The sequence below is a fragment of the Drosophila elegans genome, unplaced genomic scaffold (genome assembly GCF_018152505.1).
Source record: "Drosophila elegans isolate 14027-0461.03 unplaced genomic scaffold, ASM1815250v1 contig_149, whole genome shotgun sequence".
Classification (NCBI taxonomy): Eukaryota; Metazoa; Arthropoda; class Insecta; order Diptera; family Drosophilidae; genus Drosophila; species Drosophila elegans.
The window spans coordinates 16,872,904-16,898,631 of NW_024545513.1; the positions used below are offsets into that span (position 1 = coordinate 16,872,904).

Here is a 25,728-nt window from a genome sequence, read left to right on the forward strand (position 1 = left end):
ATGCAAAACTAGTTTTATATTCTGATTTTTTTCCTTTGGGTTGCTCGTTAGAAAAAAAAAATTTAAAACGCATTTCAATTATGTATTTCAAATGTCGGAATTATAAGAAACCATTAATAATCGTAATGCCATTTGATGTTTCACAAACAATAAAAGAGTTTTTTACATTTTTAAAGTACCAAATCCATTTATTTTCTCTAAGCAAATGCCAACAATCCAATAAGACGCCATAGTGCCTGTTTTTTGGTCTATATATTTTTATTAAAAACAGTTTTTTTTTGTTGGTTTTTCTCTTTCAGTTTTTTTGTTTTTGTTTTTGTGAATTTTCGTTTTTTGTTGTTTTTTTTTTGTTGATTTTGGGTTTTTGTAAATAACGTGACGACTTGAAAACAGAAATTAAATAAGTGTACTTTACTCGTAATGTAGTAGAAAGTGTTATAAAAGCAATATTACAATAACTGTGGTAGAATTGGCTCCTAAAATAGATATTTTACAACTGATACCACTTCTTGTCTTTATATTTAAGCATTAATTGATGCGCAGTGCCGCTGAAATCTTGAGCAGTGTTGGCCATGCGCTCGGCGCGCTCCTCCAGCAAGTTGAGCTTGTCGCCACGCTCCATGGCCAGCTGGTGCGCCCGGCTGATCTCCGATGCGGCGGTGGAAGCCCGCTGGCCGAGCTGATCCAAAGAGGGTCCGGGTATGTGCCGGGCCACCGATCGATTCGCCTTCCCGCTCTGCTCGCCAACTGCAATGATTGACAAAAGAAACTATAGTCCCAAGCAATCGACATCTGCCGATGTAAGCCAACTTACATAGCTCCTCGCGATCCAGAAGCTTGGCGCCGCCGCCAAATAGACCCTTGAAGAAACCCTCCTTCGGCTGTTCGGGCATTTCGTGTACCGTATATAGTTCACCCATCATCTCCAAAATAAATTGACTATAACAAAATAGGACAATTTTAAATAGAAGTTTAAGAATTATAACTAGTAATATTTAGTCAACTAAACTGTGGCTGACATTTATTTATATTTCTAAAAAGATAATTCTCTCTTCCAACAGAACTTGCACGGATAATTTAGATTACAAGATTTTTGTAAACGAAAATTGTTTATTATTGTAATTGAACTTTTAAAAGATTGGTCCTTTGATCACATTTTTCTTAAGTATAAACGTATTTAATTGCAAAATCAGTCTTTAGACTTACCAAAATTCCGATGATATCGTGAATTTTTGAATTTCGGTGGGCGATGCCATGTACAATCCATGACCTTTATGACTAAAGCAAAATATTTTTGATATTCTGTAAAATGGTAAAAGCAATGTTTAAACTAAATAGCCATATTATTTTCACTCCCAACTTACTGAGTTGTATCTTCATGAACAATGATCTGTTGACCCCATATCGAAAGCATTGGATCCACAATTCCCTGTTTACATTTTGTTTGAAAACTAAGAAAGTGGAGAGCATTAGTGCGGGTTTGTAAGCTCGTAAGTCCGAACTCACCTTAGTTCCATAAGCGGTAAGAAATCAGTATCCAATAACAGTTTTAGACTAGGAAGACTATGTACCATTAAATGGCCATTCGAAAGATAGGTTGCTAAGCAAGAGCCATCTGAAATAGAATGAACATTGATTAATGATTAATAAACTATAAACAAAATTCTCAGTTATATGCAAAAATGCCTTCAATAAAGATTGAGAATGAAATAAATTAACAATTATTTGTAATTTAATTGTTAAGTATAAGGAAAGGATTGGCGAAAAAATAAATGAACTAATAAATTTAACTTAGTAAAGATTATTTTTGAAGATTTAATGACCTTTTCATTCAATTCCAATTATTAAATTATTTAATTTAATTAATTAATTTCGAAATCGCAATCAATTTGTGTAATAAAGTCATCTACAACTTAAAATTAATGCAAATTTTTAAATGTTATTAGTTTAAATTAAAAAAAAAAGAAACATTTTTGAAAAGCGTTTAGAAATATTGTTAAAGGTGGTTGCATATTATTTCGAGTGCTTAAACAGAAAAAAGCATTTTTTTAACCCTGCATCGTTTGCAACGCTCCCCAAATTGTATCACCTTTCATCGTGATAGTTTCTGCCTTGACTGCAAAATCCATTTCCGATAATTGTATGCGGTTGATGCAACACTGGTTGGCCACATCGAAGACTTTTGTTTGCTTCTCGCTAGCGATAACGATGTATTGTCGATCGGTGAGAGTTTCCAGGCCGGTGCTCACACTTCCGCTGATGCCGCTGCTGCTGGCGCTGCTGCTGCTCATACCGCCCCCGGTGGCCGCTCCACTGCCGCCGGCCGCTCCGCCCGCTGACCCACCGGCCGCACCGCTAGGTGTACCGACGGCGGTCGTTCCACTCGCCGCACCACCGGCTGCTCCACCGGCTGCACCACCAGCAGCCGCTCCACCCGCCATGCCGCCAGCGACCGAAGTGTTTGATATTGTATTGGCAGTTGTCGGTGTGAATGTGGGACTGGTGCGGCTGCTGCTCTTTGTCGGTGTGCCTTTAACCAGTTAACAAGATTGAAATTAGTTCAGTGGTTAGGATGGATAGGGGTTTGCTTGACTTACGGTCTTTGTTGTCCCGTTTCTCGTCACGCCAAGTCTCAAACGTGTAGGGTATAATCGAACCGTATGAGTCTAAAAAAGACATGGAAGTAATGGATCCTTTGAGTCGTACCACAGGGCCGCCTGGAAAGAGAATAGGTACATTTGATAAAATACTATAGAATATAGACTTGTGTGGGAAATCTAGTTTTTTGGATCTGCCCAAAAATAAATACAAATTAAAAAAAAAATTCTGAAGACGTATAGTGTGACACTATATTACTTTTAAAAATAAAAAAAATGTTAACCTCTTAAAACAATTTGAGATTTTTAAATGAGGAAAAGTCTATTGCTAGATCGTTTAAATTGGCATTTCCTATAATTGAAGTTTAAGACTTAATAAAGCAATTTTTTAACACAAAATAGTTACATACCATTTATTGTTATCAATACTGGCTGAGATTTGCGCACATCTCGCTCCGGCATGGTGATGAACAATGTCAGTATCGAACCGAAACTAGTTCCAATCCACAAAGTAGGAACAAGTGTCAAAATATCTATTATAAACAAAACAAAAATAAATAAATTACAAATTGAATAATAAAATTGAGAAATATGGTGGGCAACGATCAAGCTTACCATTACGTTTTGCATAACTCTCGATAAAAGCTAAACAGGTAACAGATTCAGAGGAAGACATATCAATGCTGGACATTGACGATGATCTGGATCTTGAGAAAGTTCCATCCAATTTATCTGTAATTTATTCGGGTTTGGTTTTGGGGATCAGAAATTGGTTTGTTGGTGGTTAGCATACAGACAGAAGAAAGAAAAAGATAAATAAAGAAGTTACATCAAAATCGTTAGATACGTTGATAAAAATTGTAAAACAGAGACAGGCGGATATAGAAATAGAGAGATAGAAATATAGAGTGATAAAGAGAGAGATAGAGAGTAAAAGCGGCGGGCGGTATTAGGCAAAACTGTTTGCTTAGATATTTTATCGAATTTTTGCTTTATTATCTAATTGAATTATTATAATTGCGATTTTTGCACTATGTTGTTTTTGCGCTGCACAACACTAAAATACCGCTAGGCTGCCTAATTGATGTTGGTTGCTCTATGTGTGGCTTGCATGTTTTTGTGTGTTTATAAATGTTTTGCGAAAGTCGCTCGCAGGATATTAATATACTTAATTATATGAATCACAACTCAAAATAAATAAATTGACGGGAACAGCAGCTCAAATTATCAATCAAGCTTAATATCATAAGCAAATTAAATGTTTAAAAATAATAAGATGCATTTTGTTTTAAAATAATTTAGCTATTTTCAAAATCAGAAAATCTTAAGGGATTTTTAAATTGTATTGCTGCGAAAGAAAATTGATTTCTGCAAAAACTAAATACTTCATCATTATACTGAGATAGAACATTACAGCTTTTAAAATGTTCAAAATATATTATATTAAAACCAATCGGACGTTTTAAAATGTTAAACATATTTAAAAATAATATTGATTTTGTAAAAGTTAATCAAATATGGACTTGGCAAATAATATTTAACTTCAATGTATTGAACTTAAATACTTGCATTAAATAATACTAGTACTTGAGGGGCTTGTAAATAACTTTGTCCAGTATCAAATTTTGTAATTCTTGCAAAAATTAAATTTAAATAGAAATACATGTGTAGTGAATTTACACGTACAACCATACAAACAAAATGTTTGATATTAAGTTGTTTTTTCAAGAAGCAATGATATCGAACACTTTTTTTGTTAATTACATTATTCTTTTACGTTGCCTTGCAATTTTCAAAGGTGAGTTTTTAAAACTTCGATTTACCTTAAAAAGTTACTTTGGATATTGTATATTGTATTGAATACTTTATGCAATTGGCAACCCTGGTTTCAAGTATTTTTTGAACCTGCGAGCGACTGTTTTTAATTATTATTTGCTGAGTGACTTTTTCATTTAGCTTTCTTGCTGTTAGTGCAATTTCGTAAGCGGCAGGCGTCTGAGACTAGGTAAAGATAAAAAACTTAAGAAAAAAGGACGAGTAAACTCGCTTGCATGTGTGCTCAGCTAGGCGTATGTTTGGGTGTATGTGTGTGTGCGTGTGATAGTATGCATGTGTGTGGACTATGCAAAAGTTTAGTTTTTGCCAATACAAAGTCGGATCTTGTATTCCTTTTCAGTATCTATATTGAAATCTAGTTAGTCTAATTCTTGGTTTAGTTATTCGGTTTTAAAGTTCATATTTCTGTTTCAAAGCGTGCCAAATGCAAAAACAAATACCGAGAGAGATAGAGGTCGAAAGAGAGAGTTATAGAAGAAGAAGACAGTAGCAGAGAAGTAGATGAAAAGAGAGAGTTAAAGTAGAGAGAAAAGAGACAGCGAGCAGAGATCGAGCGAGCGAGCGAGACAGATAGAGAACATATTTGTATGCACTGTTATAGCTAGATTATTTTCTAGGGCTAGATAAAGAGAGAGACAGAGAGAGAAACAGAGAGAGCGATCGAGCGAGCGAACTAGCGAGAAAGACACAGACAGCTCCAGCCATCGCCCCCCTCAAAAACCCGCCAAAAAGACTGAAACACAAAGAAAAAAAATCAAAACGAAAAATACCGAAAAACTCCAAAATCCATACACACACACCAGAATATCCGCATACACACGCACACATACAGAGGAAGGGGGCGGGGCCACAAGCAACGTGCATCGTCTGCTGTCCATATTTATGTGAGTGTGTGTGCGTGTGCTTGGATGTGTGCGTGTGCGGTGTGTGTGTGCAAAGAGGGAGGGAGGGAGAGAGAGAGAGAGAGAGAGAGAGAGACAGAAACACAGTCGAACTTCAACAAGGCTGGTTGTAAACGATGCAGACGCTGCGCAGACTGAAACTTTTTCTAAGATTCTGCATGGCTGCCGCTGCACCATTTACAATCAGATTTGCTCTTTCCCTTAAAAAATTGAAGTTAATGTGAAAATTTCTACTCTGCATTCCTGATTAGACTAAATGAGGAGGCTTTGACGATGGGCATTTTCACATTAAAGAAGTTCAACTGTATATAGAATGTGCCTGTGTATACAGTTGAAAGAAATGCAATTTGTTCTCTTGACTATAGGTGCAATTTGTTTCTTTTTTGTTTTTGTTATTTGTTGCTTTTGTTGCTTTGGTTGTTTCTTGTATTTATTGCTGTAGTTGTTGTTGTAGTGGTTGCTGTTAGTTGTTGTTTACTGTAGTGCTCTGTTGTGCTCCCACCTTGTGATTTGGACTTTTTTAGGGACTCGTACGATGTCACTGACTGCTGTTGCTGTATAACGGATGTTTGATGCGGATACGGATGCGGATACGGATGCGGATGCGGATGCGGATGCTGATATTGATGTTGTTGCGCACCTGCACCGCTAGCACCACCACCACCGCTTGCACCACCGCCGCCGCCGCCAGCACCACCACCGCCAACGCACTCGCTTCCCCATGGATCACAAGATGCCTCAAAGGATTGCTGCTGCTGCGTTTGCTGCTGTAGCTGCTGTTGCAACTGTTGCAACTGTTGCGGCACCTGTTGCTGCTGTTGCGGCTCAGCCGCACCACCAAATCCACCGCTAATCGCACTGCTAATACCACCAACACCAACACCGCCACTAGCAACACCCGCACCTGCATCGTCTGCACCGTAAATGGAGGATCCCGCCAATGTTGCTGCTGCTGCCGCTGACGACGAGGTTGCAAAATCACCACCAGGATCACCAGCACCACCCATCGATTGTTGCTGCTGTTGCTGTTGCTGCTGTAGCTGTAGCTGCTGCTGCTGCTGTTGCTGTTGCTGCTGTAACTGCAACTGTTGCTGCGATTGTTGCTGCTGCTGCGGTGCTGCTGTCGCAACTCCGCTGCCGTTGATCTGGGCAATTGCAAAATATACATAAACAATAATTGTGGGAGACACGGGAGAGAGAGATAGAGAGATACACACACATAGTCAGAGATAGAGATAGGGAGAAAGAGAGAAAGACAGAGAAAGAGACAGAGAGATAAATGCACTAAATGATTGAATGGCCATCTCTTTCACATTTCGTTGGTTTTTCGAGTTTTGTTTCGGTTTTTTTTTTTTTTTTTTTTTTTTGTTAGCAATTTCTTCTGTTGTTCTATATTGTGCCGAGTGGGTGTGCGTGTGTTTGTGTATTTTGTGAGTTTTGTTAGTGTGCTTTTCGGAAGTGAGTGTGTTGCATACTTTTAAGAGACGTCAACATAAGGATTACCGAAACGAGTGTGCAAATTAGGACAAACTTTAGTGAGTTTATGTTTATGTACAGTAAGACTGGCTAACTTTTAAATTTTGGATCTTTAAATATCACTGTAAATAGTAAACAAATAATAAATTCAATAGTTGGCTAAAAATCTAATTTTAACTTATAGATTTAGTGTACAATTTTATCTATGCTATACGTATGAAAAGGTGGCTAAAAACCTACAACAAGAACTTTTTGTTATTAGTCTTTCAGTTTTAAATGAAACTTTCCCAAAAGTTGTCTCTCTATTGCAGGTAGAACATACATAAGTCGGAACAAGCCGGAACGGACGACTATAGTTTATAGCTCCCATAGGAACAATCGAAAAAATTATAACTTTGCTGTTTTTTAATTTTTTTTTTAGTTCTTCGACATAAAGTAATGGTTAAATATTTCAGTAAAAATCGGACGACTATATTATTTTACCCACAACCATAACCAACATTCAACTGTCTAAATAATCGAAATTGTATCGCCTCATAGTTTTATACTAAATACTAATTTTCTCTATATCTGATATCCGCTAAAGTGAAATGCGTTTAATACCTTTAAGTATGCGTTTTAAGATGAATCTCTAGGGTTTGTTTCATAAATTAGAAATAATACAAAAACCAAATAACTTATCATTTTGTTTAAAAAACAAAATAAAAGTATATAAAATTTGTACTTCTATTATTTTTACCCACTTATTGATTTGAATTATATCAAAGCTTAAAACTTACTTTTCAATTTTTGCAGTAAATCAGTCTTTTTAACTCGTTTTTTATTTGACAGAACGTTTTTCTAGATAAAAAAGTTAAAGATATAAAAACATAAGTGTAATTAAATTATAATAAATAAACAAAATTGTTTCGCATTGTAAAAATATACATAGATAAAACTCGTCCTGACTAGCAAGCTGATCACTGTAGTTAGTGTGCGTGTCTTGTTATCTGAGCAATATATAGTAGAGTCCGCAAATCGTCTATCGTTTTTCGTTAATCGGTTCATTTCCGGTGCATAGCAAACAAGATGTAATTATTTTTTGATTGTGATGTGGTAAATACATAAGCGTTAGATGATGATTAAATTTTGGTGATCAGTGCAATGTTGTGTGTTTTTACACTTAGTATTCGCTTAAGCAACAAGTTATCGAATAGTCGTGTATTCGATCACAACACAAATACGAGTACACAGCGAGAAAAGGAGGCGTCGTTGCAGTGGTGGTGGGTGGGTGACATTGATTGGGTGGCTTTGATTGACAGTGATAAACATGATATACAATAAAAACACGAGAACACGATAATAATTATTTGGGTGATCATAACATGTATTACATTAAAGTAGAATACGTTTGTAAATGTATGTATGTTATGTTATGGAATGTGAATAAGTACAAAAATACGAGCGAGTCAGAGACAGAGAGAGAGAGAGAAAGATAGATTAGACGGATATACAGAGCGAATAAACGTTCGTGGATCTCAAGTTAGAACGAGAGGAAGGCATTAAGGTGGACATGTGGTTATGCGGGTGAATATATTAGCTGGTAGTACATATGGATAATCGATTTAAAAGTATTTGGTTATATATGATTAAGAATAATAGAATTCTCTTCTTCATTTTTCAACATCATTTTTTGGTTTGGTATTGTTATTATGTACAAGTGAGATATTGTAAAGTTGGCTTAAGCGCTAAGCAAGAACGGAATAGAAAATAAAGGCAAAATGGCAACGGTAAATTTGCTTATCGATAGCCAAAACACACATTCAATAGAACAATCGAAACGAACAAAATTTGTAAATGAACGAAGAAAAAATCGTAGAAATTACCCAAATAATCGATAAGAGGAACCAAGGCCATCAAAGTAGAAGACAACAAGGGGCTTTGGGCCATGGGTCTTGAGGGGGCAAGGAATTGGTCCACAAACATGGATGGGAGCACAACATTTGAGCTTTAACCCATTATCGAACTCAGTCAATGAACAGTTTAAAGTGGCATCGATCACCAAATTGCAACCAGAAGGCTAAGAGTAATTTAATTTACACTCATTTAATTGCGTACTAATTTTGGTTTCCGTTTGTGAGTGGGGTGAGTTCGAGTGGTGAACTTATAGACTAACACATGAAGTGGCCAACGTACAACAATCAACATATCGTTTTGAGGTTTTTAGATTTGGTTACATTTTAACTGCACTCTCACTTTGCACAGTGCATACACAGAGTGTGGTGAGTTGTGGTTTCAGTGTGTGGTGTTTGGCCTACAGCGCATCCGCTTTACATTTGTCTCTTAGATTTAAATGTAGATATCATGTTTTTATTGCATACTGAATAGTTAGGTATGTAGGTAATTAAGAGCTTTATAGTTACACAATGTATATGGGTGTTGTAATGGTGCTTGTTAGTGGCTGTTGTTCTTGTGTTTTTTTGGGTGACTGGTGAGTAGTGATGATGGTGGTGGTGGTAGTGTTGTTGCTGTTGTTGTGGTGGTTGTTAAATGATTTACCAAAGAACTTCCACACAATCACATACAGGCAGTTGTATTGCAGCTCTTCTGCATCCGTTGCCTAGGTATTGAGGAGAAGAAGAAGCATAGATAAGAAATTTTTGGCAAAAGTTTTTTCTATTTTTGTATTTTTACGATTTTTTGTTGGTTTAAGTTGTTGTAATTGTATTGTTTGGGTGCGTATGTGAATTTTTTGTTGGTTGCTGTTGTTGTTGCATCACATTGTGGTTGTAGATAGCTGTTCTAGTTGTATTTGGTTGTTGGTTTTTTTTTTTTTTTTTTACATTTATATATATTTACTGTTACGTTTACTTGATTTTGGTTGTCGTTTTTATTAGCTAACACTCTACAAAGTAGGCTCTATACACAAAATGCAATTTTGGTTTTTGTTTTCGTTTCAAAAATGAACAAAAAAAGCATCATCGGATTTTGGTTATCGTTTAGTTTGGCATCTTTAAATTCGATTTTTATAATATGCACAAGTCTAGCTGATTTTTTTTTGGGAGAGGGGTGGTCGGCGGGTTTAGGAACAGGGGCGGGGACACAGGGGTGCTAAATTTACAGTACTATCTCATTTGATTTGCTATTTTCTACAGCTTGCAGCAAATAAAAGCAAAACAAAAAACGCAAAGGCACAACACATAACGGAAAGGAGAAAGTGAAAAACCCAAACAGAAGCGACGACAGAACGCCGGTGGTCGGGGAAGGAGACAAAGGGGGGCAGGGGGCAGGGGGGGTTAAGAGAATTAGATAGGAAATCATTTGCAACGTCGAGGGGGAAAATACTGCGTTTATGTGGGACATCCTACCACTTTAAGGTGTCCAATTGTATTTTCAAAGGTCGAAGTTTCAACAAAAATGTGCTAACGAACAAGACATGTAACGCAGTCCCTGCTCGGGCGCCATTTATAGGGGTTAATTCTGACAAGTCTAACACATTTGTTCGCTTCATTAAGTATTTTACATTTAAGTCTCTGCTGGGCCGCCAATTGTAGTTTTTGCTCAGTGCAGTGGAGCACCTTTAATTTTGATAAATGCATAATTACAATGCATAATACATAAACAAATATATTTCTTATTTTCGCAATAAGAAACAACAAAAATCGTTGCATAAACGCAGTAACATTTCAATTAGGAGAAAGACATTTCAGCTTCGATTCCAGGACTCAGATTCGGATACCTGGTTCAAATTCTGTCTGCCTGCCTAGCGACTGACTACTCAGTTAAAAAAACTCGCTCGCTCGCTCGCTCTGCATATAGTAGTAAGTAATGTGTTTAAGGGATAGAAGGGATAGATAACGGCTGCCTTTTGGAGAACACTTAGAACACTTTCTGTTTTATTATTCGGGGGGAGATGGGGTGTGATCCTTCGCTGAGGGGCCATACTTACGTATCTTCTTGCCTCCACCGCCGCTTCCTCCAACTCCTCCGCTGCCGCTGGCAATGCCTCCTCCACTCCCACCGCCCATCAGCGGCGAGACATCGTTCTTGAGGTTCCGTACACCGCCGCGCAAATCTCGCGGCTGGTACTTAATGTTCGGAACGGACAATAGCCGCTGATCACGCGACTTCTCCTTAAACTTTTGCCGGGCTGGCTTCACCGGAGCGGGTGTATCAGCCAGCGGTAAATTGTTGGGCCGCTCCGGCTCCACCGCAGCTGGCTGTTCAAAGTCAACCCGTCGTATGCCAGTGGTGGTTGTGCTGCTGCTACCAGCCCCTTCGTCCGGCGAATCTGTGGTGGCAGAGCGAAATTTGCCACGAACTGCTGGCGATTGAGATGGTGCCATCACATTTGGTGCCATTTCAGCATCGTCCAAGGACCCCTCCTCTTTGCCATCCGGCGTCGCCTCCTCTTCTGTGGGCGGTGGCGTGGCACCGTCCGGTGACACCTCTTTGGGCGTGTAGAAAATTGAGCTATTTTTGAGGGCCTCCATATCGGTGTTCACATTCAGACCGCCGATCTTCATATTGACTTTCGATAATTGACGCTTTAAATTGAACGTTTTCCAGGACATGGACTTTCTTCTATCCTGCAGCTCCTTGGGAGCCGCATCTTCTCGCTGGGGGCTTTTGGCCATCATGGCCGCCGATGCTGCTGCTGTCGCCGTTGCTGCTGCCGATCCGCTGAGCAGCGTTTCACGGGAACTATTCACCACCGGCTCTGGTGAACTGGGACGTGAGCTCATCGCCGTCGACACGCCGTCGAGGGTTGTTGCTTCGCCGGCCGTCTCTGGTACAAATTCAAGCGACGGACTATCCGGACTGGTCGTGTCGTTCAGCTAGATGAAGATCGGGATTTTTTGGGGGGTAGGGGGCATAGTTTTAATTTTCGTTTTGGTTTTTGTTCGTTCAGGCAACAATAAGAAAAATAGTGGTCGGTTTCGACGGACAGGGGAATTTAGGGGGCTTTAGGGGGATTAAGGGATGTTAACATTCACTTCATTTAAGGTAACTAGATTGGCTTTGTTTGTAGGTTTCTGTTTTGGTTTCTGTTTGATTTGTTCTCATTTTTTATGTAAGCAAGTCCAAAGATGCATAAATATAGCAGCAACAATTGAAGGGAAAACAGTAAAGTGTGACGTGACTTAAAGATGAAAAGTACACAAAAAATTGTACAGCATAAAATTACAGTAATATGGGAAAAATGCCTTTTTTGTAATAATTTTCTGAAATTTAATTGGACATAAAAACGTGTTTATTAAGTTACCACCTACTATTTATACAATATTGGTTTTTTTTTTTAGAAGGCAAAAAAGTTGATGCTAAAAGTACAAAGATATGCGTAACTATTGCTCAAAGATATTTAATATACAGATTTTTTAACCTGTTCCTTGTAATAGGCTGAAGTGAATTTAATTAAAATAATTTCTTTTTTGGATCAATTTAATCATTTCAATTGACATTAGGATTTTGACTCGTCTTTCAGTCCCTGGTCGGGCGCCATTAATAAGGCTCTGCTAGGTTTGCCTATGGTCCCAATTAAACATACGATAAGATTGTATCATTCAGTTTTAAAAATGTTGTATTTTTTTATTTGTTAACAGATCTGGGATCTTTTTTATTTAAATCAAAGGCAACGAACTTTTTGAATAGTCTCCGTTTTACTTGCACATTGTAGTAGGTCATGAAGTATAAATTATAAAAGCATGAAAGGGAAAAAAGTGGTGAATGAAAGTGGGAAATAGATTTTGGCATGCTTTTGTCGTTTTCTTCTTTTTTACATTCAGGGTTATGAAAGCTGCGCATTCTTGTTGCTGCTTATTTGCATTTTTGGTTTGCTCCAATTTTTCTTTCTTTGGAGTATGTTTGGTATGTACTTTTTACAAGGATAAACAGAGGTTAAATGGTTTATTGGGTGGTTTAGAGGGGATTAAGGGAGTATCGTATTAACAATTTACAATTTATACTTGATTTTTACTTTTATTTGGTTTCGTTTGGTTTTTTTTTGGGGTTAACAAACTTTGGATTGGGCATTTACTTTAGGCAACGGCTTAATTAGCTGTTATACTTAAGGTGTATAACATTTTGATGCTAGATGTGGGTGTGTTCAACACATATGCACACACACATACGCATATGCAAAACTCAAACACAAACACACACACGCACAGGCAATACAACAATTTTTTTGAATAAGTATAGATTTAGAATAAAAATTTAAAATGAACTACGATCAATTATCAATCCGAATTAGGTAAAAAAATGTATATTGTATTTTTTGTTAGCTGCATTGGTGGGTGGGTGGTTATGTTAATAAAGGTGTATGAAGAAAGGTGACAGAACAGACCAAATTCATAAAAATCACACACATACACTTCATCAATCAAAAACTCAATGAGTTGGTACACAAAAACAGAGAAAGAGCGACAGATACAGAGAGAGGAGGAGGAGAAACGTATAATTTGTTGTTTCTGTTGTTAATGTTGTTTCAGTAGAAATTGTTTCTTGATTGTTCGCTAGGCTCTTTTTTCAGGCACAACTCAGATGAAATCAACTGAAATCGAACCGAATCGAATCAGAGGGAATCGAATAAAATCAGATCGAATCGCTATCGGTATCAAACGACACATCGTACATGTACATACAACAATCACAGCCATTAATCGTGACTATGTAATGGTCTTGGGCGTGGCAATAAATCACAAAAAAAAAAAGACACGAATCAATCCAAATCAATTAATCAATTATGGAATTGTTGCAAGCTTCGTGCAAAGAACAAAAAAAACCTTAAAATCAATGTAAATATTATTATTATCATGCTTCATTTAGTGCGGTCACTTAGAGACAGAGAAAGATATAGGTTTAGAAACGGAGATGGAGAGAGAGAGAGAGACAGAGAAAGGGAATGGCCAGATTTAAATAAAATAACAAAAAAAATATCAAAATACAAATTTAAATTACAGCCAATTTAGGGTTAGAGCGGAATGGTTACATAGTTTAGAAAGAAAACGATGGCATCATCGTAACGAGTAAGAGCGGGATGGTTAGGTAGTTGTTTGAAAAAAGATACATAGGTTATAAGCTTATTTGCTGGAAAAAAGCCAACTATAACTACAGTACACCGCAAAATACTTGGTAGCGTGTATATATATGTATATACACCAAGCTATAACTATAGCTTTTTGATTATGGTTTTACAATTTTTTTTAGATAATCAGCTATATATGTCGGTTATATTTGCTTGCTTGCTTGCTTGTGGGGTGGGAGTGTATATATATGGACTGGAGGTCTAATACTACTGGTGTGGATTCGATCGCATTAAATATAAAAATGACACAAAAATGCAATAAGGTGACAGGCGAGAGATAGAGAGCGATAAATTAACTAAAGGGAAAACGAGAACAAAAAAAACACAAACCAAAACAAAAGTTTCATTGGCTACGATTTTTTTTTAAGTTAGCTCATACATACAAGTATTATTAAATATATATATATATATAAATACATATATATATATTTATATATGGGTTATAAAGTATATATAAAATTTGTATTTTTGTTAGTTTGTTATACGTAATTAAAATTTCGTTCGTAATTTAATAAGTAAATATCGGTATGCATATAAAGTTTAAATGTAAGTAAGATGTCTAGAAAAATACTGAATATGTAACATGTTCAAATGAGCTGAGCATTTGTTGGTCGGTGTGAGAATTTAAGCATACTATATGTAGCATACTTTTTGGTCTGTCTGTGTTCTCAGTGTTGCTGTGTTTCAATTCAAATCAATGGCCAATTCGAATCATATGGTCTGTTTGTTTGTTCAGTGATGACGTGTTTCAATTCAAATCAAATTCGAATGTGTTTTCGGTATGAGTTCGAGTGTATGCTTGTACGCGGTTCACGGCGATTCGGTTACATATGTAATTGTCTCGTTGGCAGAGAGAGACAGAGAGACTGACAGACAGAGAGAGAGAGAGATAGAGAGATAGAGAGAGACAGGTCACTTACCTGATCTGAGCTGGGCGATCGGCTTTGCTCCTCTTTGTTCTCAATGCGTTTTGGACTTTTTGGTGTTCGCGAGTAAGGATCATGTGCGCCATACAGATCGGGGCATGCAACACTCAATAGGCAAATTTTTTGGATTATATCAATTATGACAAGTCCATATTCGGTACCATAAGCCATTCTAAAAACAGAAAATATTCATATATATTTCAAAAATCAACTGCATACAAATCAACGCCATAAAACAAATGCGAGAAAACATTTTGTTATCGGGATAAAAACTGATGAAACCAAGCCAATGAAGATAACATAAATAATAATATTGAATGGATTATAAAATAAAAACACGAAAATAAAAGAAATAAACAATAAATAAGAAACTCTTAAATAAATAATATACAATGATAGCTGTATAAAATACCAAGGAATGAAATAATTATAATGCAATTCTAAAAAAAATGCTACATAAAATGCAACAAATCTGTACTAATATTTACTCTATTAATTAACGGTATTTACCAACAAAAATCTGCACTAAATATATTTAAAAAAATACTAAAAAGAGCATAAGAAGTGTGCTTAGAAAATTAAATACAAAATCAAACTACAGTGCTTAGCTAAAGTCAAATGAATTTTAAAAAATACTAATTAATACTAATACAAATATAAAAATTGAAAGTATATTCAACGTAATATACCCAATAAAAAACACTGAAAATATATGAACACAAATACGTATACTGATAAAAAAAAAACGAAAATTGAAAGACAAATGAATTATTTTGATGCGCATCATCACTCACACACGCGCACACACCAGGCACTAAAATACGGATCCATCCGGTTTCGAGTCCGTCTTGAGTTCGTCGTTTTTGAGTCAGTCGGGCGGAAGGGTTTAAAAGTCGGTTTAAAAATATAGAAAGACAAGGGTCAGGGGGTCACAATTCTGTCCAGGACCTTGGCTAATGGTATTCACCAAGGGAAGTTGATTTAGTTAATGGTCTGCTTGCAACTGTTGCATACTACGAAATACACAACGCAAACAAACTAAACAAAAGCGGTGCTGCTGAGGGCGGGGCAGAGGCAGAGGCAGAGGCATTGGCGTAGGCGTAGGCGGGGGCGGGGCTGGGAACGGGCTAGAACACTCATGGAGCGTTAGCGGATACTTTTTGTTTAACTTTTTCGGCTACGTCTCAGGCGCTTTTCAGAGAACGTCATGCACATATACGAATACAAACTAGACTACGTCTAAGTATTTTTTTTTTTTTTTAAGGGGCAGGGTTTTGGAAGCTAGTATCTTTTAAGTCCGCTTTCCTGTGTCCTTTGTCTGGTGGGTGGTTGGGTGGCTTGGCTCTTGGCTCTTGGCTGGTTGTTGTTGGCGGTGGGGGCTGCTGGGGCTTTTTGGTGGTGGTGTGTGTACGTGTGTGGCTGGATCAATGGGCAGATGGATCTTTGGATGGTTGGATGGTTGGATGGTCGGATGGATCGAAGCGAGTGTCTCGGGGATGATGGGATAATGGGATGAGCGCTGGCTGCTTGGATGGGTGGCTGGATGGGTGGTGGCAGCAGCTACTTACAGGCCGTAACTGGAGCTGATGCACAGCGAAGTGACCTGCACATTCCGGCGATTGGGTCCGGTGGTGAGGCAGACCAGCTGCGACTGGAAGCCCGGTGGCTTGCGCTGCGCCCCAAAGCGCACCTTTAGCGAACACTCGGTCGTCTGTGAAAAAAACAGAGTTTTTGAATCAATAGGGCATATATACAAAAGACAAAGTTTTCCTAATTCAACATAAACTTTTAAGAGTGGTATCAATGCATAGAGATTTTTTTGAAAAACAGTTTTAGATATATTTTTAAGCCAAAATTTGTAATACTAAAATGTCTAGTTTTTAGACCCATAAAGTCCCATTTAACTAGGTAGAACCTCCCCTGAAGTTCATGTATATTTTTAGCTTCCTTCTTTTAATAATTAAAAAAAAGAAAAATAGTTAAATATAATTTTACAATTGAATTAAATTCTTGGTCGCGTGAAAAGAAACCCTTGAACTACATACATATATTAAACACCTTACCTTATCCGATTCACTCGACTCCGTCTTCTGCACTTGATGACCCGTAAGGAAGTCGCACTCGGGACTCGTGCCGTAAATGTCATCAAAATTCTCATAGAGTATGGGTATCTCCAGCACCAGGACCTCCGACGTGGACTCCACCTTGCGGAACTTGAATAGCATCACCTGGCCCATGGCGCCGGCCACACAGAGGCGTCGCGACTCCGAACAAAGGAAGATGAGGTGCACTGCCAGCGGATTGTCGCTTTCCGGATGCGAGTGGGCGACGTGGGAGCGCGGCTTCTCGAACATCTTGGCCGTCTTCAGCTTGTAGAGGATCTGTAGCGTGCCGGCACCGGAGTCCCAGAACTTGAGACTGCCGTCCTGGTGTCCGGTGATCACGATCTCCGAATAGCTGCACGACGCCGGCGACCACTCGCCACCGGATATCGGCCATTCGCGCTCCGAGAAGCAGCTCTTTTTACTTGTCGTTGTGCGACCAACCTATTTTTGTAATTAATTATTTAGTAAATAAATAAATAAATAAATAATATAGGAACCATAAAAAGTTGGACACACTCACTGAATAGAAAGCAGGAACCAAATCCGATGGGCAATCGGTTAAATATGTGCAACATGTAACAGGTGATTCGTGTAAGTCCATTGGATAAGGCGATTCAAAACATGGAAAACCGGGTGTTAATAAGTCTATTAATACTAAGTCGTATTGCAGCAACACGGCAATTGCATACGGCTCCTGGGTTTCTGTAAAGGAAGAAAAAAAAAAACAAAAATGTCAGTAAATTTATTTAAATTTAATTTAATTTGAAAAAAAAATCGTTCACTTAGAAGTACATTATTAACAAAAATGTAATTCTTTCACATTTGTTTCAAACTACAATTGTGATTAAATGTGATTAAATATCACCAAAAAACACTATCAACTTAAAGTGTTTAAAGTATTATATGACCTAATTATAGTAATAATAACGATAATAAACTGCTTTATCACATTTTTAAATATGTAGAAACAGAAAATGTTTTACATTCATATAAAATATATATTTGAAATATGCTCTTTTACTGATGAAATATATTTTTCTTCGTCGTTTAAAATATTTGCCTATATTGTGTTCTATATAATTTGTTTGTATCAAAGAAAATCATACCGCAGGGCCAGGGATTCTCGCAGAGTGTGATGAAATCGCATACGGCGTGCTCCATCTCCAGCACCGTGGTGGCCTTGCCCACCATCACCGTGATGCAGTTCGACTTGGAGCCCTTCTCCGAGGGCATGCCACCCGAGAAAATTGTGAAGGTTTCCCTGCAGTGAGCAAGAGCAATATTATCTATTATATGAGTCAAGTTTTTATTATTAGCATTTGTTGTTTTATTGTGCCGCCAGAAGCAGGCTGAGTCTTATTATCTGAGATATTTGTTTCGTTTATGGTTATTACTCAAAAATAAAGATTATAACCGCAGTTGTATGAGGAGTTGAAATACTTTTCATTATCTCCACATAACAATTCATACATAAATTCATTGTCAACAATAAATGTGTATTGCCTATTGGAAATAAATGGAAATAAATGGGTGCGCTCTTAACACTTACCCAGTTACGCTGGACTTCAAGTCAACTTTATAAATCGGTTTGCATTTCTCTGCGTTGCCATCCTTGTTGATTTTAGCTGAAGCACAGAACGCAAATCAATTGGGATTGATAAGAGAATAGCAGTTGAGAGGGGGACCTACCATGCGGGCAGACCTGCGACTGCGGCTTGGCCTGCGGCTTCGTTGGCCAGGAGCAAATGGAGCCATCCGTGTGCGAGGACACAAAGTACTTGCCCTCGTAGTGCCAGGCCAGGGACTTGACGGCCTCGGCCGCTTGCCATCGTAATTCAGCGCATTTCGCCTTCAGATCCCACAGCACAAGCAGCCCGCACTCAAATGCAATAAGCAACTATGCGGAAAGAGTCTCATCAGTCTTCATATACAATATATATATTTAAATGTAGGGGCGACCACACAAAAAGATTCTTTTCCTCGAACAATAACTTGATTACATACAAATTACAATTTTAAAACTATTTTTGTTATAACATTTTCTACCTATATTTACAATTAGTTTATTCCTACACTCATATTGATAATACAAAGCTAGAATTGTATATGCCACAAACATCGGCAATAATAAAATGTCGAGCTCAGAAGCTTCCAAAGTGGTTTCCCCCTGATCGTATAACATACCTTGTTTGCATCCAATGGATTATCACATAACGCAATCACAGCACCTGGATGACTAGTTCTAACCCTGCATTTGGTAGAAACCCATTGTTAGTATTTCATTTTATGGTTTCGCCTCGGTGCGAGCTGGACTTACACTTCAATTGCTTTATTCCAGTTAATAATATATCCACTAAGTGCAAATGTATCTATCTGAACAACGTGTATGTTTCCCTTCTCAGTGCCCACGTACAGCCATTTGCTGCCAACGGGCAGGTGTATGCAAGTCACGCTGCAAGACAGATGGAAATTATGTCATCAGGAGATAGGTTTATAGTTTTGGTAGGAACTAACTTAAATTAACGTCAATTTTATTCATAGTTTTAGTGGGCAATAAGATCTAAAATAAGACACAATTACATATTTTGAATTGCTTCATCAAAAATGGAATTGTTGTATTATATTTAGATACTATTTTATTTAGATAGGATTTTTACTGAACTGTACTTAACATATTAATTTTATTAGACTATTATTCAAAAACGTTTTGTAATAGAATAAAGAATAAAACTAATAATACAGTTTGATATACTGTACTTAATTTCCATGTAACTTAATAACTGAACGCGAAATACTTGAGTTAAAGAACTTACCGCTCCCGTTGAAATTTCAGACTCTGCACAATGCGCGGTGTCTTTTGGCGAATGTTCCACAAGTGAATGGTGTCATCGGCGGTGACGGTGACCAAGGCGCCTTCGTTGACCAGGAACTGGGCAAAGAGCACGGCGCACTCGGACTCGCCCTCGTGTTTGGCATGGGCATCGACGCCAGGTCGTCCCAAACTAAAGGTGTTGTGTATAAAAAAGATTTCATCAGTATGCTTTTGACCAAACAAATTTAATTTACACTTACAGACGAATGTAGCCCGATTTGTCGCCAATTGCTAGTAGCTTTTGTACTGGATCGAAGGCGAAGGATGTGGGCGAGTATGGAAAGCCATGGCGAAAGGTCTGCGATAAAGAGAACACAGTCGGTTTAATAAATTTATAACACGTATACTTATATCACCAACATTATTCACACTTTTTGTAAAATTCACATACAATTATGTCTTTATGCGCCACTATTTCTAGGCAAATACGTTTTTAAATCTAGTTTTTAACTCATTATTTGCCCGGTTATCACAGAAATCTTTTTTTAATTAAGAAACAAATACAAGGGTCGTTAAATATTTAATGTACGTTATCTTTTTAGACAAGCTGATAAGTTGATAAAGTAAATTATTACTTCTAGACACCTTAACTTTTTTTTTTTAATCTTTAGTATCGCGCTCGACGTATATAAATATATATACAACATGAACTTTTTGAAGTCATTAAACATCGGTTATAGCCGCGTGTGTCTTATGATAGATTCAAATCATTACAGCTACCAAATAAAACACCCGCTAGCTGCAACAGATGCCTCTGAGCAAAGTCACTTCCTAAAGAGAGTGTAATACAAGTGATTGGCTTACTTTCTTTAACGTAAAATGGTCGGCCTTGAGTTGCTCCTGGATTTCCTGCTCCTGTCGTGTGGCTTGGGGCTGGACGCTTTGTCGAAATCCATCTAGAACTCCTTTGAATGTGAACTTTTTCATTTTTGTAACATGAGTCGTCCTAGTGCTCCGGCTGCTCTATCCTCAGTTATGCGATGGTGCTCCTCCTCGAATAGTCTGGCCAACGAGGAATAGTTTGCCAAATAGTTTTGTGAGAACAGTGAGACGGAGTGGACAGAGTGGCGGACTGGATGGTTCTACAGGGGTTGAACAGTGTCGGGGTTGGGATAGGGGGATGATCCTGGTCCGAGGAGAACCGTGGAGTGCGGGGGGGATTGGTTTCTTCCTCCGCCCGCGGCGATTCTCTTCTTCGAGTCCTTGGTAGTTTTTGTCTCTAGATAGTGATAGAGCTGTGCGTAATCGAAGCCAGAGGAGCCAGTGCTGCTCTGAGCTAGTCCTTGTTGCTTAATTTATTTTTGGGATGTGAAACTAGGTTAACAATAGTCGAATTAATAGCTGCAATCAACAAAACAGAGAAGCAGGAAAGGGAATCTAGTTAAAATGGCTGGAAACTAGTTGCAAGCTTAAATTACAATGAACTACACTCTGTGTTATATTCTAAGTGCTCCCTGAGGTCCTTTTATGGCACCCACAACTCCCACAGAAGAGGTGTATTTGTTTTATTTAATCAAGGATTATTTATATTGGGCAAATAGTATTATCAACATTTATTTAAGCCCCCAAGAAAAATGTTTACTTTCCTGATTCAAAAACTCAGCTAAATAAGAATTGATTCCGCTTATTGGCATTAAAGAAATTGCTATTGCAAGCTTGGAAAAATATATGTTTTTTTATTGGGCACTATACAAGTATATACACATGTATTTTCTATTTGTTAAATGAAGAATCTATTTCGTTTTACAGCTTAAAGTCGATTCAATATTCTAACAAATGTTATTTATTAATGCTTTGAATAAATCCAAATACTATTAAAAAAAAATTAACATTTTTTGCAGGGATGAATGGATTAAAAATAAATTATAACGGTTCTTAAGATTTGTAAAATCGATTAGATTATTTTCATTATCGAGTTCTTTAAAATATTGTTTAAAAATTGTTGTATATTGAATTGAAAAATCTTTAACGTTTTCAAGAGAATAAGGACAAACGTTTTTATATATTCACCAGTATTTTCCAGAAATAACTGCTGGAATGCCAATTTAGATATCGATAACGGCTGCCAATTGTCTGGATTTCGATATTGAAACGTATTTTTTTTGCGGTTTTCCTCGCTTTGTTTTCCCTGCTTCTTGTTTTTTTTTATCTCTATTTCTTTTGTTTTCGACTGGCCTGGGGGATTACATAAACCTTGATTTCTATTCAGTCTTTGACAATAGCACACGTAGATTAATTAAGAGCTCCCATCCTCAACCCCTGCTGTGTGTGCGAGGGGGATGGCGAAAAGAATCAATCTGTACAACGGGATATTGCGATTGCAATAGCGAATGTTAAATGTTAAGCGATTGTTTGCTGTTAATTGAAAATCGTTGCTGCCACATTATGTTGCACAACGGGGTGTATGTTAGTGTGTTTATGTGGGGATATGGGGATATGGGAATATGGGTAGCCTATATATGCACTTTTTGATGGCACACAAATCGATTTTTTCGCACACTCGCACATCACAAATGTCGTGTGTTCGACTACTCGGCTTTCCTTTTTGTGTGTGTTCTTGTTTTATTCTATTTTTCTCTGTTTCTGTTTTTGCTGACTTTTTTGCTTGTTTTATTTGCAATTGTTTACGCTTTGACAAACCTACATGTGTACACAAGGACATACATACACATATGGGTCGCCAGGACAAAATGCGCGCAACAGTGGGGCAAAAAAAGAGGAAGAACAAGAAGGATAGAGGGAGTGGGAAGGACAAGCAAATCGTTGGCATACTTTAAATTTAATTCCCGCAAACAAACATTGCAGAGGGAGTGAGGGGAAAAAGAGATTAGTGTAAGAGGTGGGGGTGGCGCCTGCAGGACAACAGGAGGTGTCTTTGTGTGTCTGTTGATAATGACAGTGTGCTGTCCCCCTTCCACTCGTCCTAATGATGATTAAAATGCCATTGTTGAAGAGCAGAAGAGAAAGAGGAGCTGAGAGAGAGCTAGCGAGAGGAAGTGGGAGTCGCAGGATGCTACCCAAATCTGTGTATGTATATATGTGTACGTAAGCAGCTACCATCTCGCTTCCTCTCTCTGCGTATGTGTGTGTATAGATAACCTCGATTTACAGATTTTTCACACACTGCTTGGCCCTGCTTGTTGCTACTCACATGTTAGCTACATCTTCTTCTTAAGCTGCTGCTGCTTCTTCTTCACTTGAACATACGAAAAAAAAAGGTTTGTTTAATATTTTTTTTTTATTTTGGATAGATCATAGTTTTTTTTTCTTTGTTAAGTTTTTACCAATTGTATTTTCAAACACAATCACACATAGACACAGAGACACACGGACACTGAAGAGGCACGCTTTTAAAATATCTTGAGCTTTAGATTTTAGCACTCATTGTCTAACTTTGTAGGGTTTTTAAGCGTTTATTTTTTACGGGATTTTTCCTGACGCGGACAACAAGAAATATGCTAGTGCTTGGCTGGTCAGTTGGTGAAGAAACATCGATGTTTTTCCATCTCTACTCTGCTTTCCCTCAGCCGCAGCGCTGCCCAAAATTCGTCGACTGAGCTTCTGCTGATTTTGCTGCTGCTGCGTTCCTGCTGCTGCAAAAGTGAGAACGAGAGCGCCAGAAAGAAAGAGCAGCCGATGCTGCTTGCTATTGCCAGGACTTTTATATGTATGTGTGTTAGAACCACACTCTCACTCGCACTGCTTGCAATTTATGCTTATTGGTAATGTAACGGAATCAATCGCTGCTCCTTTTTTGTTTAGCCTACTTCAAGGCGCACTGGTGATTTCCCTTGAATTAATAAAAAAAAATCTCGGTTGCCATTAGCTGCTGTGTATGTGTGGACAGCTGCCATGTGAGGGACTATTGCGCAGGCTTACGCTATTTCGCCCCCAAAAAACGTACACGCTGGGAGTCCTGCAACAACAACAACTACTTGGGCAAAAACAATGCAAAATGTTTTGCGCGCGCGGTCACATGACACGAGTTACACACACACACAGGTACACACTCGTATACACCACTTATACAACTGTAAAATTTGTTGAGGCAGCGCAGGAGCACACACACACACACACACTCATACACAGTTTTAAGTTAAAAAAAATTTTAGGTTTTTTGAATTACTTGGCCAAAACATCTGGAATAAAATTTCTAGGGGGGTCTCCCTTCGTTATTTTTAGATCTTTTGGATTTCTTCCCAAATTTTGGCTACTATTTTGTGATTTTTTTTGTTCGGTTAGGGGAAAACAACGCGTGCGAACGCGTCGAATGCTTTGCAGCGAAAAACTGAAACTGGGCAAAACTCAAACGGCAGCGTTTTCCGCGCAGTTTCCACGACACGTGTATGTATATGGAGAATACACACACTTGCACATACATATATCCTGGTGGTTATGCAAAGCAGCGAAGAGTTGTAGGGTTGTCGTTGGCTTTGATTTTAACTTGGCCGTTCGCAAAAGAGCAACCCTGGCCGAGGTTTCGTTTCCCCAGGAATCGATACTTGTTGTTGTTACGAGGGAAAAGGGGCCAAACTTTGTTTTAAAGAAGGGGAAGTAATAATCCCACATGCGAGTACATACTAAAAAATGTAATCTGCTAAAATGTAAATACTTGCATACTCCCATAATATAATAGGCCCTCTCCCTCTAGCACAGCAAACAAACACACGCACGCAGTTAAATTTGCATGGTAATGGTAATGAGTTATGTGCCGTTATGCTTCATCCTTTCTGTGCGAGAGCCCATTATCAATAACTCAGCAAAGTAGGCAATAAAAAGGAACCTCATAAGAGAAGGAGAGAGCGGGAAAGACTCTTGCGTCATGTTGGTTAATGTAGTCCAATAAGAAACTTGTTGGCCGAAGAACAAGAACAATAAAGATAGAACAATGACTTTCGCTGCTCTGATAACAATCTGCTTCGGCGAGCAAAAGAGCAAGTGAGAGAGGGAGAGTTTAAGTGATTCATCTGGAGCGAAACGACCAGCAAACCCAACTTAACGGTGATGTGATGGCGATGATATTAAAAAGCAGCACGCAAATGCAAACATGTTGTCATTCCAATACACACACACAGCACACAACACGTACACAAGCCGTTAGAATTTGCATTTTGAGTTGACACACTTGCACACACACAAACGGGACATAACATCATCGCCAGCAGCAACAACAACAAAACACATTCCCTAACACCCACAAAAATACAGCCCCCCCTATCCCCTGTAAGACCCAAAACCCCGCCCACCTGTTTCATGGCGATTTTCTCCGCTGCTGGACACTTGTCGCGCTTGACCATTCCAATCCAAAATAGTCGGATCGGATGCGGTTGCATCAACACGGGGCAAGGTGATAAACAAAAACGCAACGGCAAACGGCAAACAAAAAGCACGACAAACGACAAATTCTCTTACGGGGAGAAATGGGGCAGTTTTGACAAACAGTTGTGTTGCGAACGGTGTGACCAGATACGCTGGCGCGGTAAAATACCACAAGGCTACACTAAAATATACTAAAAAAACACCTTGTGACTACTTTTAAACTTTCAGACAACTGCGCTCAGATTAATATGTATTCTGATTTTGTCAAACTGAAAGTTTTTTTTTTTTAAAGGCAGGAAATTCAAATTCTTCCCATAAGTTGATTTCAAAGCAGCTAGGACCGATAAATTAAAATAGTTCGAATACTGGTTGTTACATATTTTAACCATGGGATATTTAAAAATTGCTTAAAAGATTTCAACTATAATTTGAATTAAATTTGTTTTCTTTACTCATTGTCAACTGGCAATTTTAAAAAGTAAATGAAATAGATCAGATCAAACAAAAACGTCCGTTCACATACTCAGATCCATTAGGAGAATTCATTACACTAATAATTGTTATTCTAAATGTTATCTGACCCATTGTGGTTCCTGAATTATAAATTTAAAGATTAGATTTTTTAATTA

At 38.0% G+C, this 25,728-nt stretch overlaps 1 protein-coding gene across 6 annotated transcripts; it reads right to left on the reverse strand.

Moving 5' to 3' along the window:
- Nucleotides 1–158: 158 nt before the first annotated feature.
- Nucleotides 159–25,232, reverse strand: LOC108137650 (syntaxin-binding protein 5). Of its 6 annotated transcripts, none has more exons than XM_017259478.2 (23): nt 25,027–25,232; nt 20,585–21,121; nt 19,981–20,078; nt 19,722–19,910; nt 19,226–19,360; nt 19,093–19,156; nt 18,598–18,805; nt 18,458–18,533; nt 18,015–18,169; nt 17,429–17,610; nt 16,867–17,349; nt 16,372–16,514; nt 14,798–14,975; nt 10,740–11,628; nt 3,213–3,329; nt 3,008–3,130; nt 2,598–2,717; nt 2,090–2,530; nt 1,507–1,615; nt 1,365–1,451; nt 1,207–1,302; nt 815–939; nt 159–747 (listed from the first exon to the last, which is right to left on the reverse strand). In XM_017259478.2, exons 2-23 carry the CDS (start codon nt 20,705–20,707, stop codon nt 491–493), a joined length of 4,398 nt encoding a protein of 1,465 aa, XP_017114967.1. In that variant the 5' UTR covers nt 20,708–21,121; nt 25,027–25,232; the 3' UTR covers nt 159–490. The 6 variants fall into 6 exon arrangements, with proteins under 6 accessions (XP_017114967.1, XP_017114969.1, XP_017114966.1 ...); XM_017259480.2 differs by lacking the exons at nt 10,740–11,628; nt 25,027–25,232 and adding exons at nt 5,838–6,480; nt 22,932–23,374; XM_017259477.2 differs by lacking the exon at nt 25,027–25,232 and adding an exon at nt 22,932–23,373.
- Between the last annotated feature and the right edge of the window lie 496 nt (nt 25,233–25,728).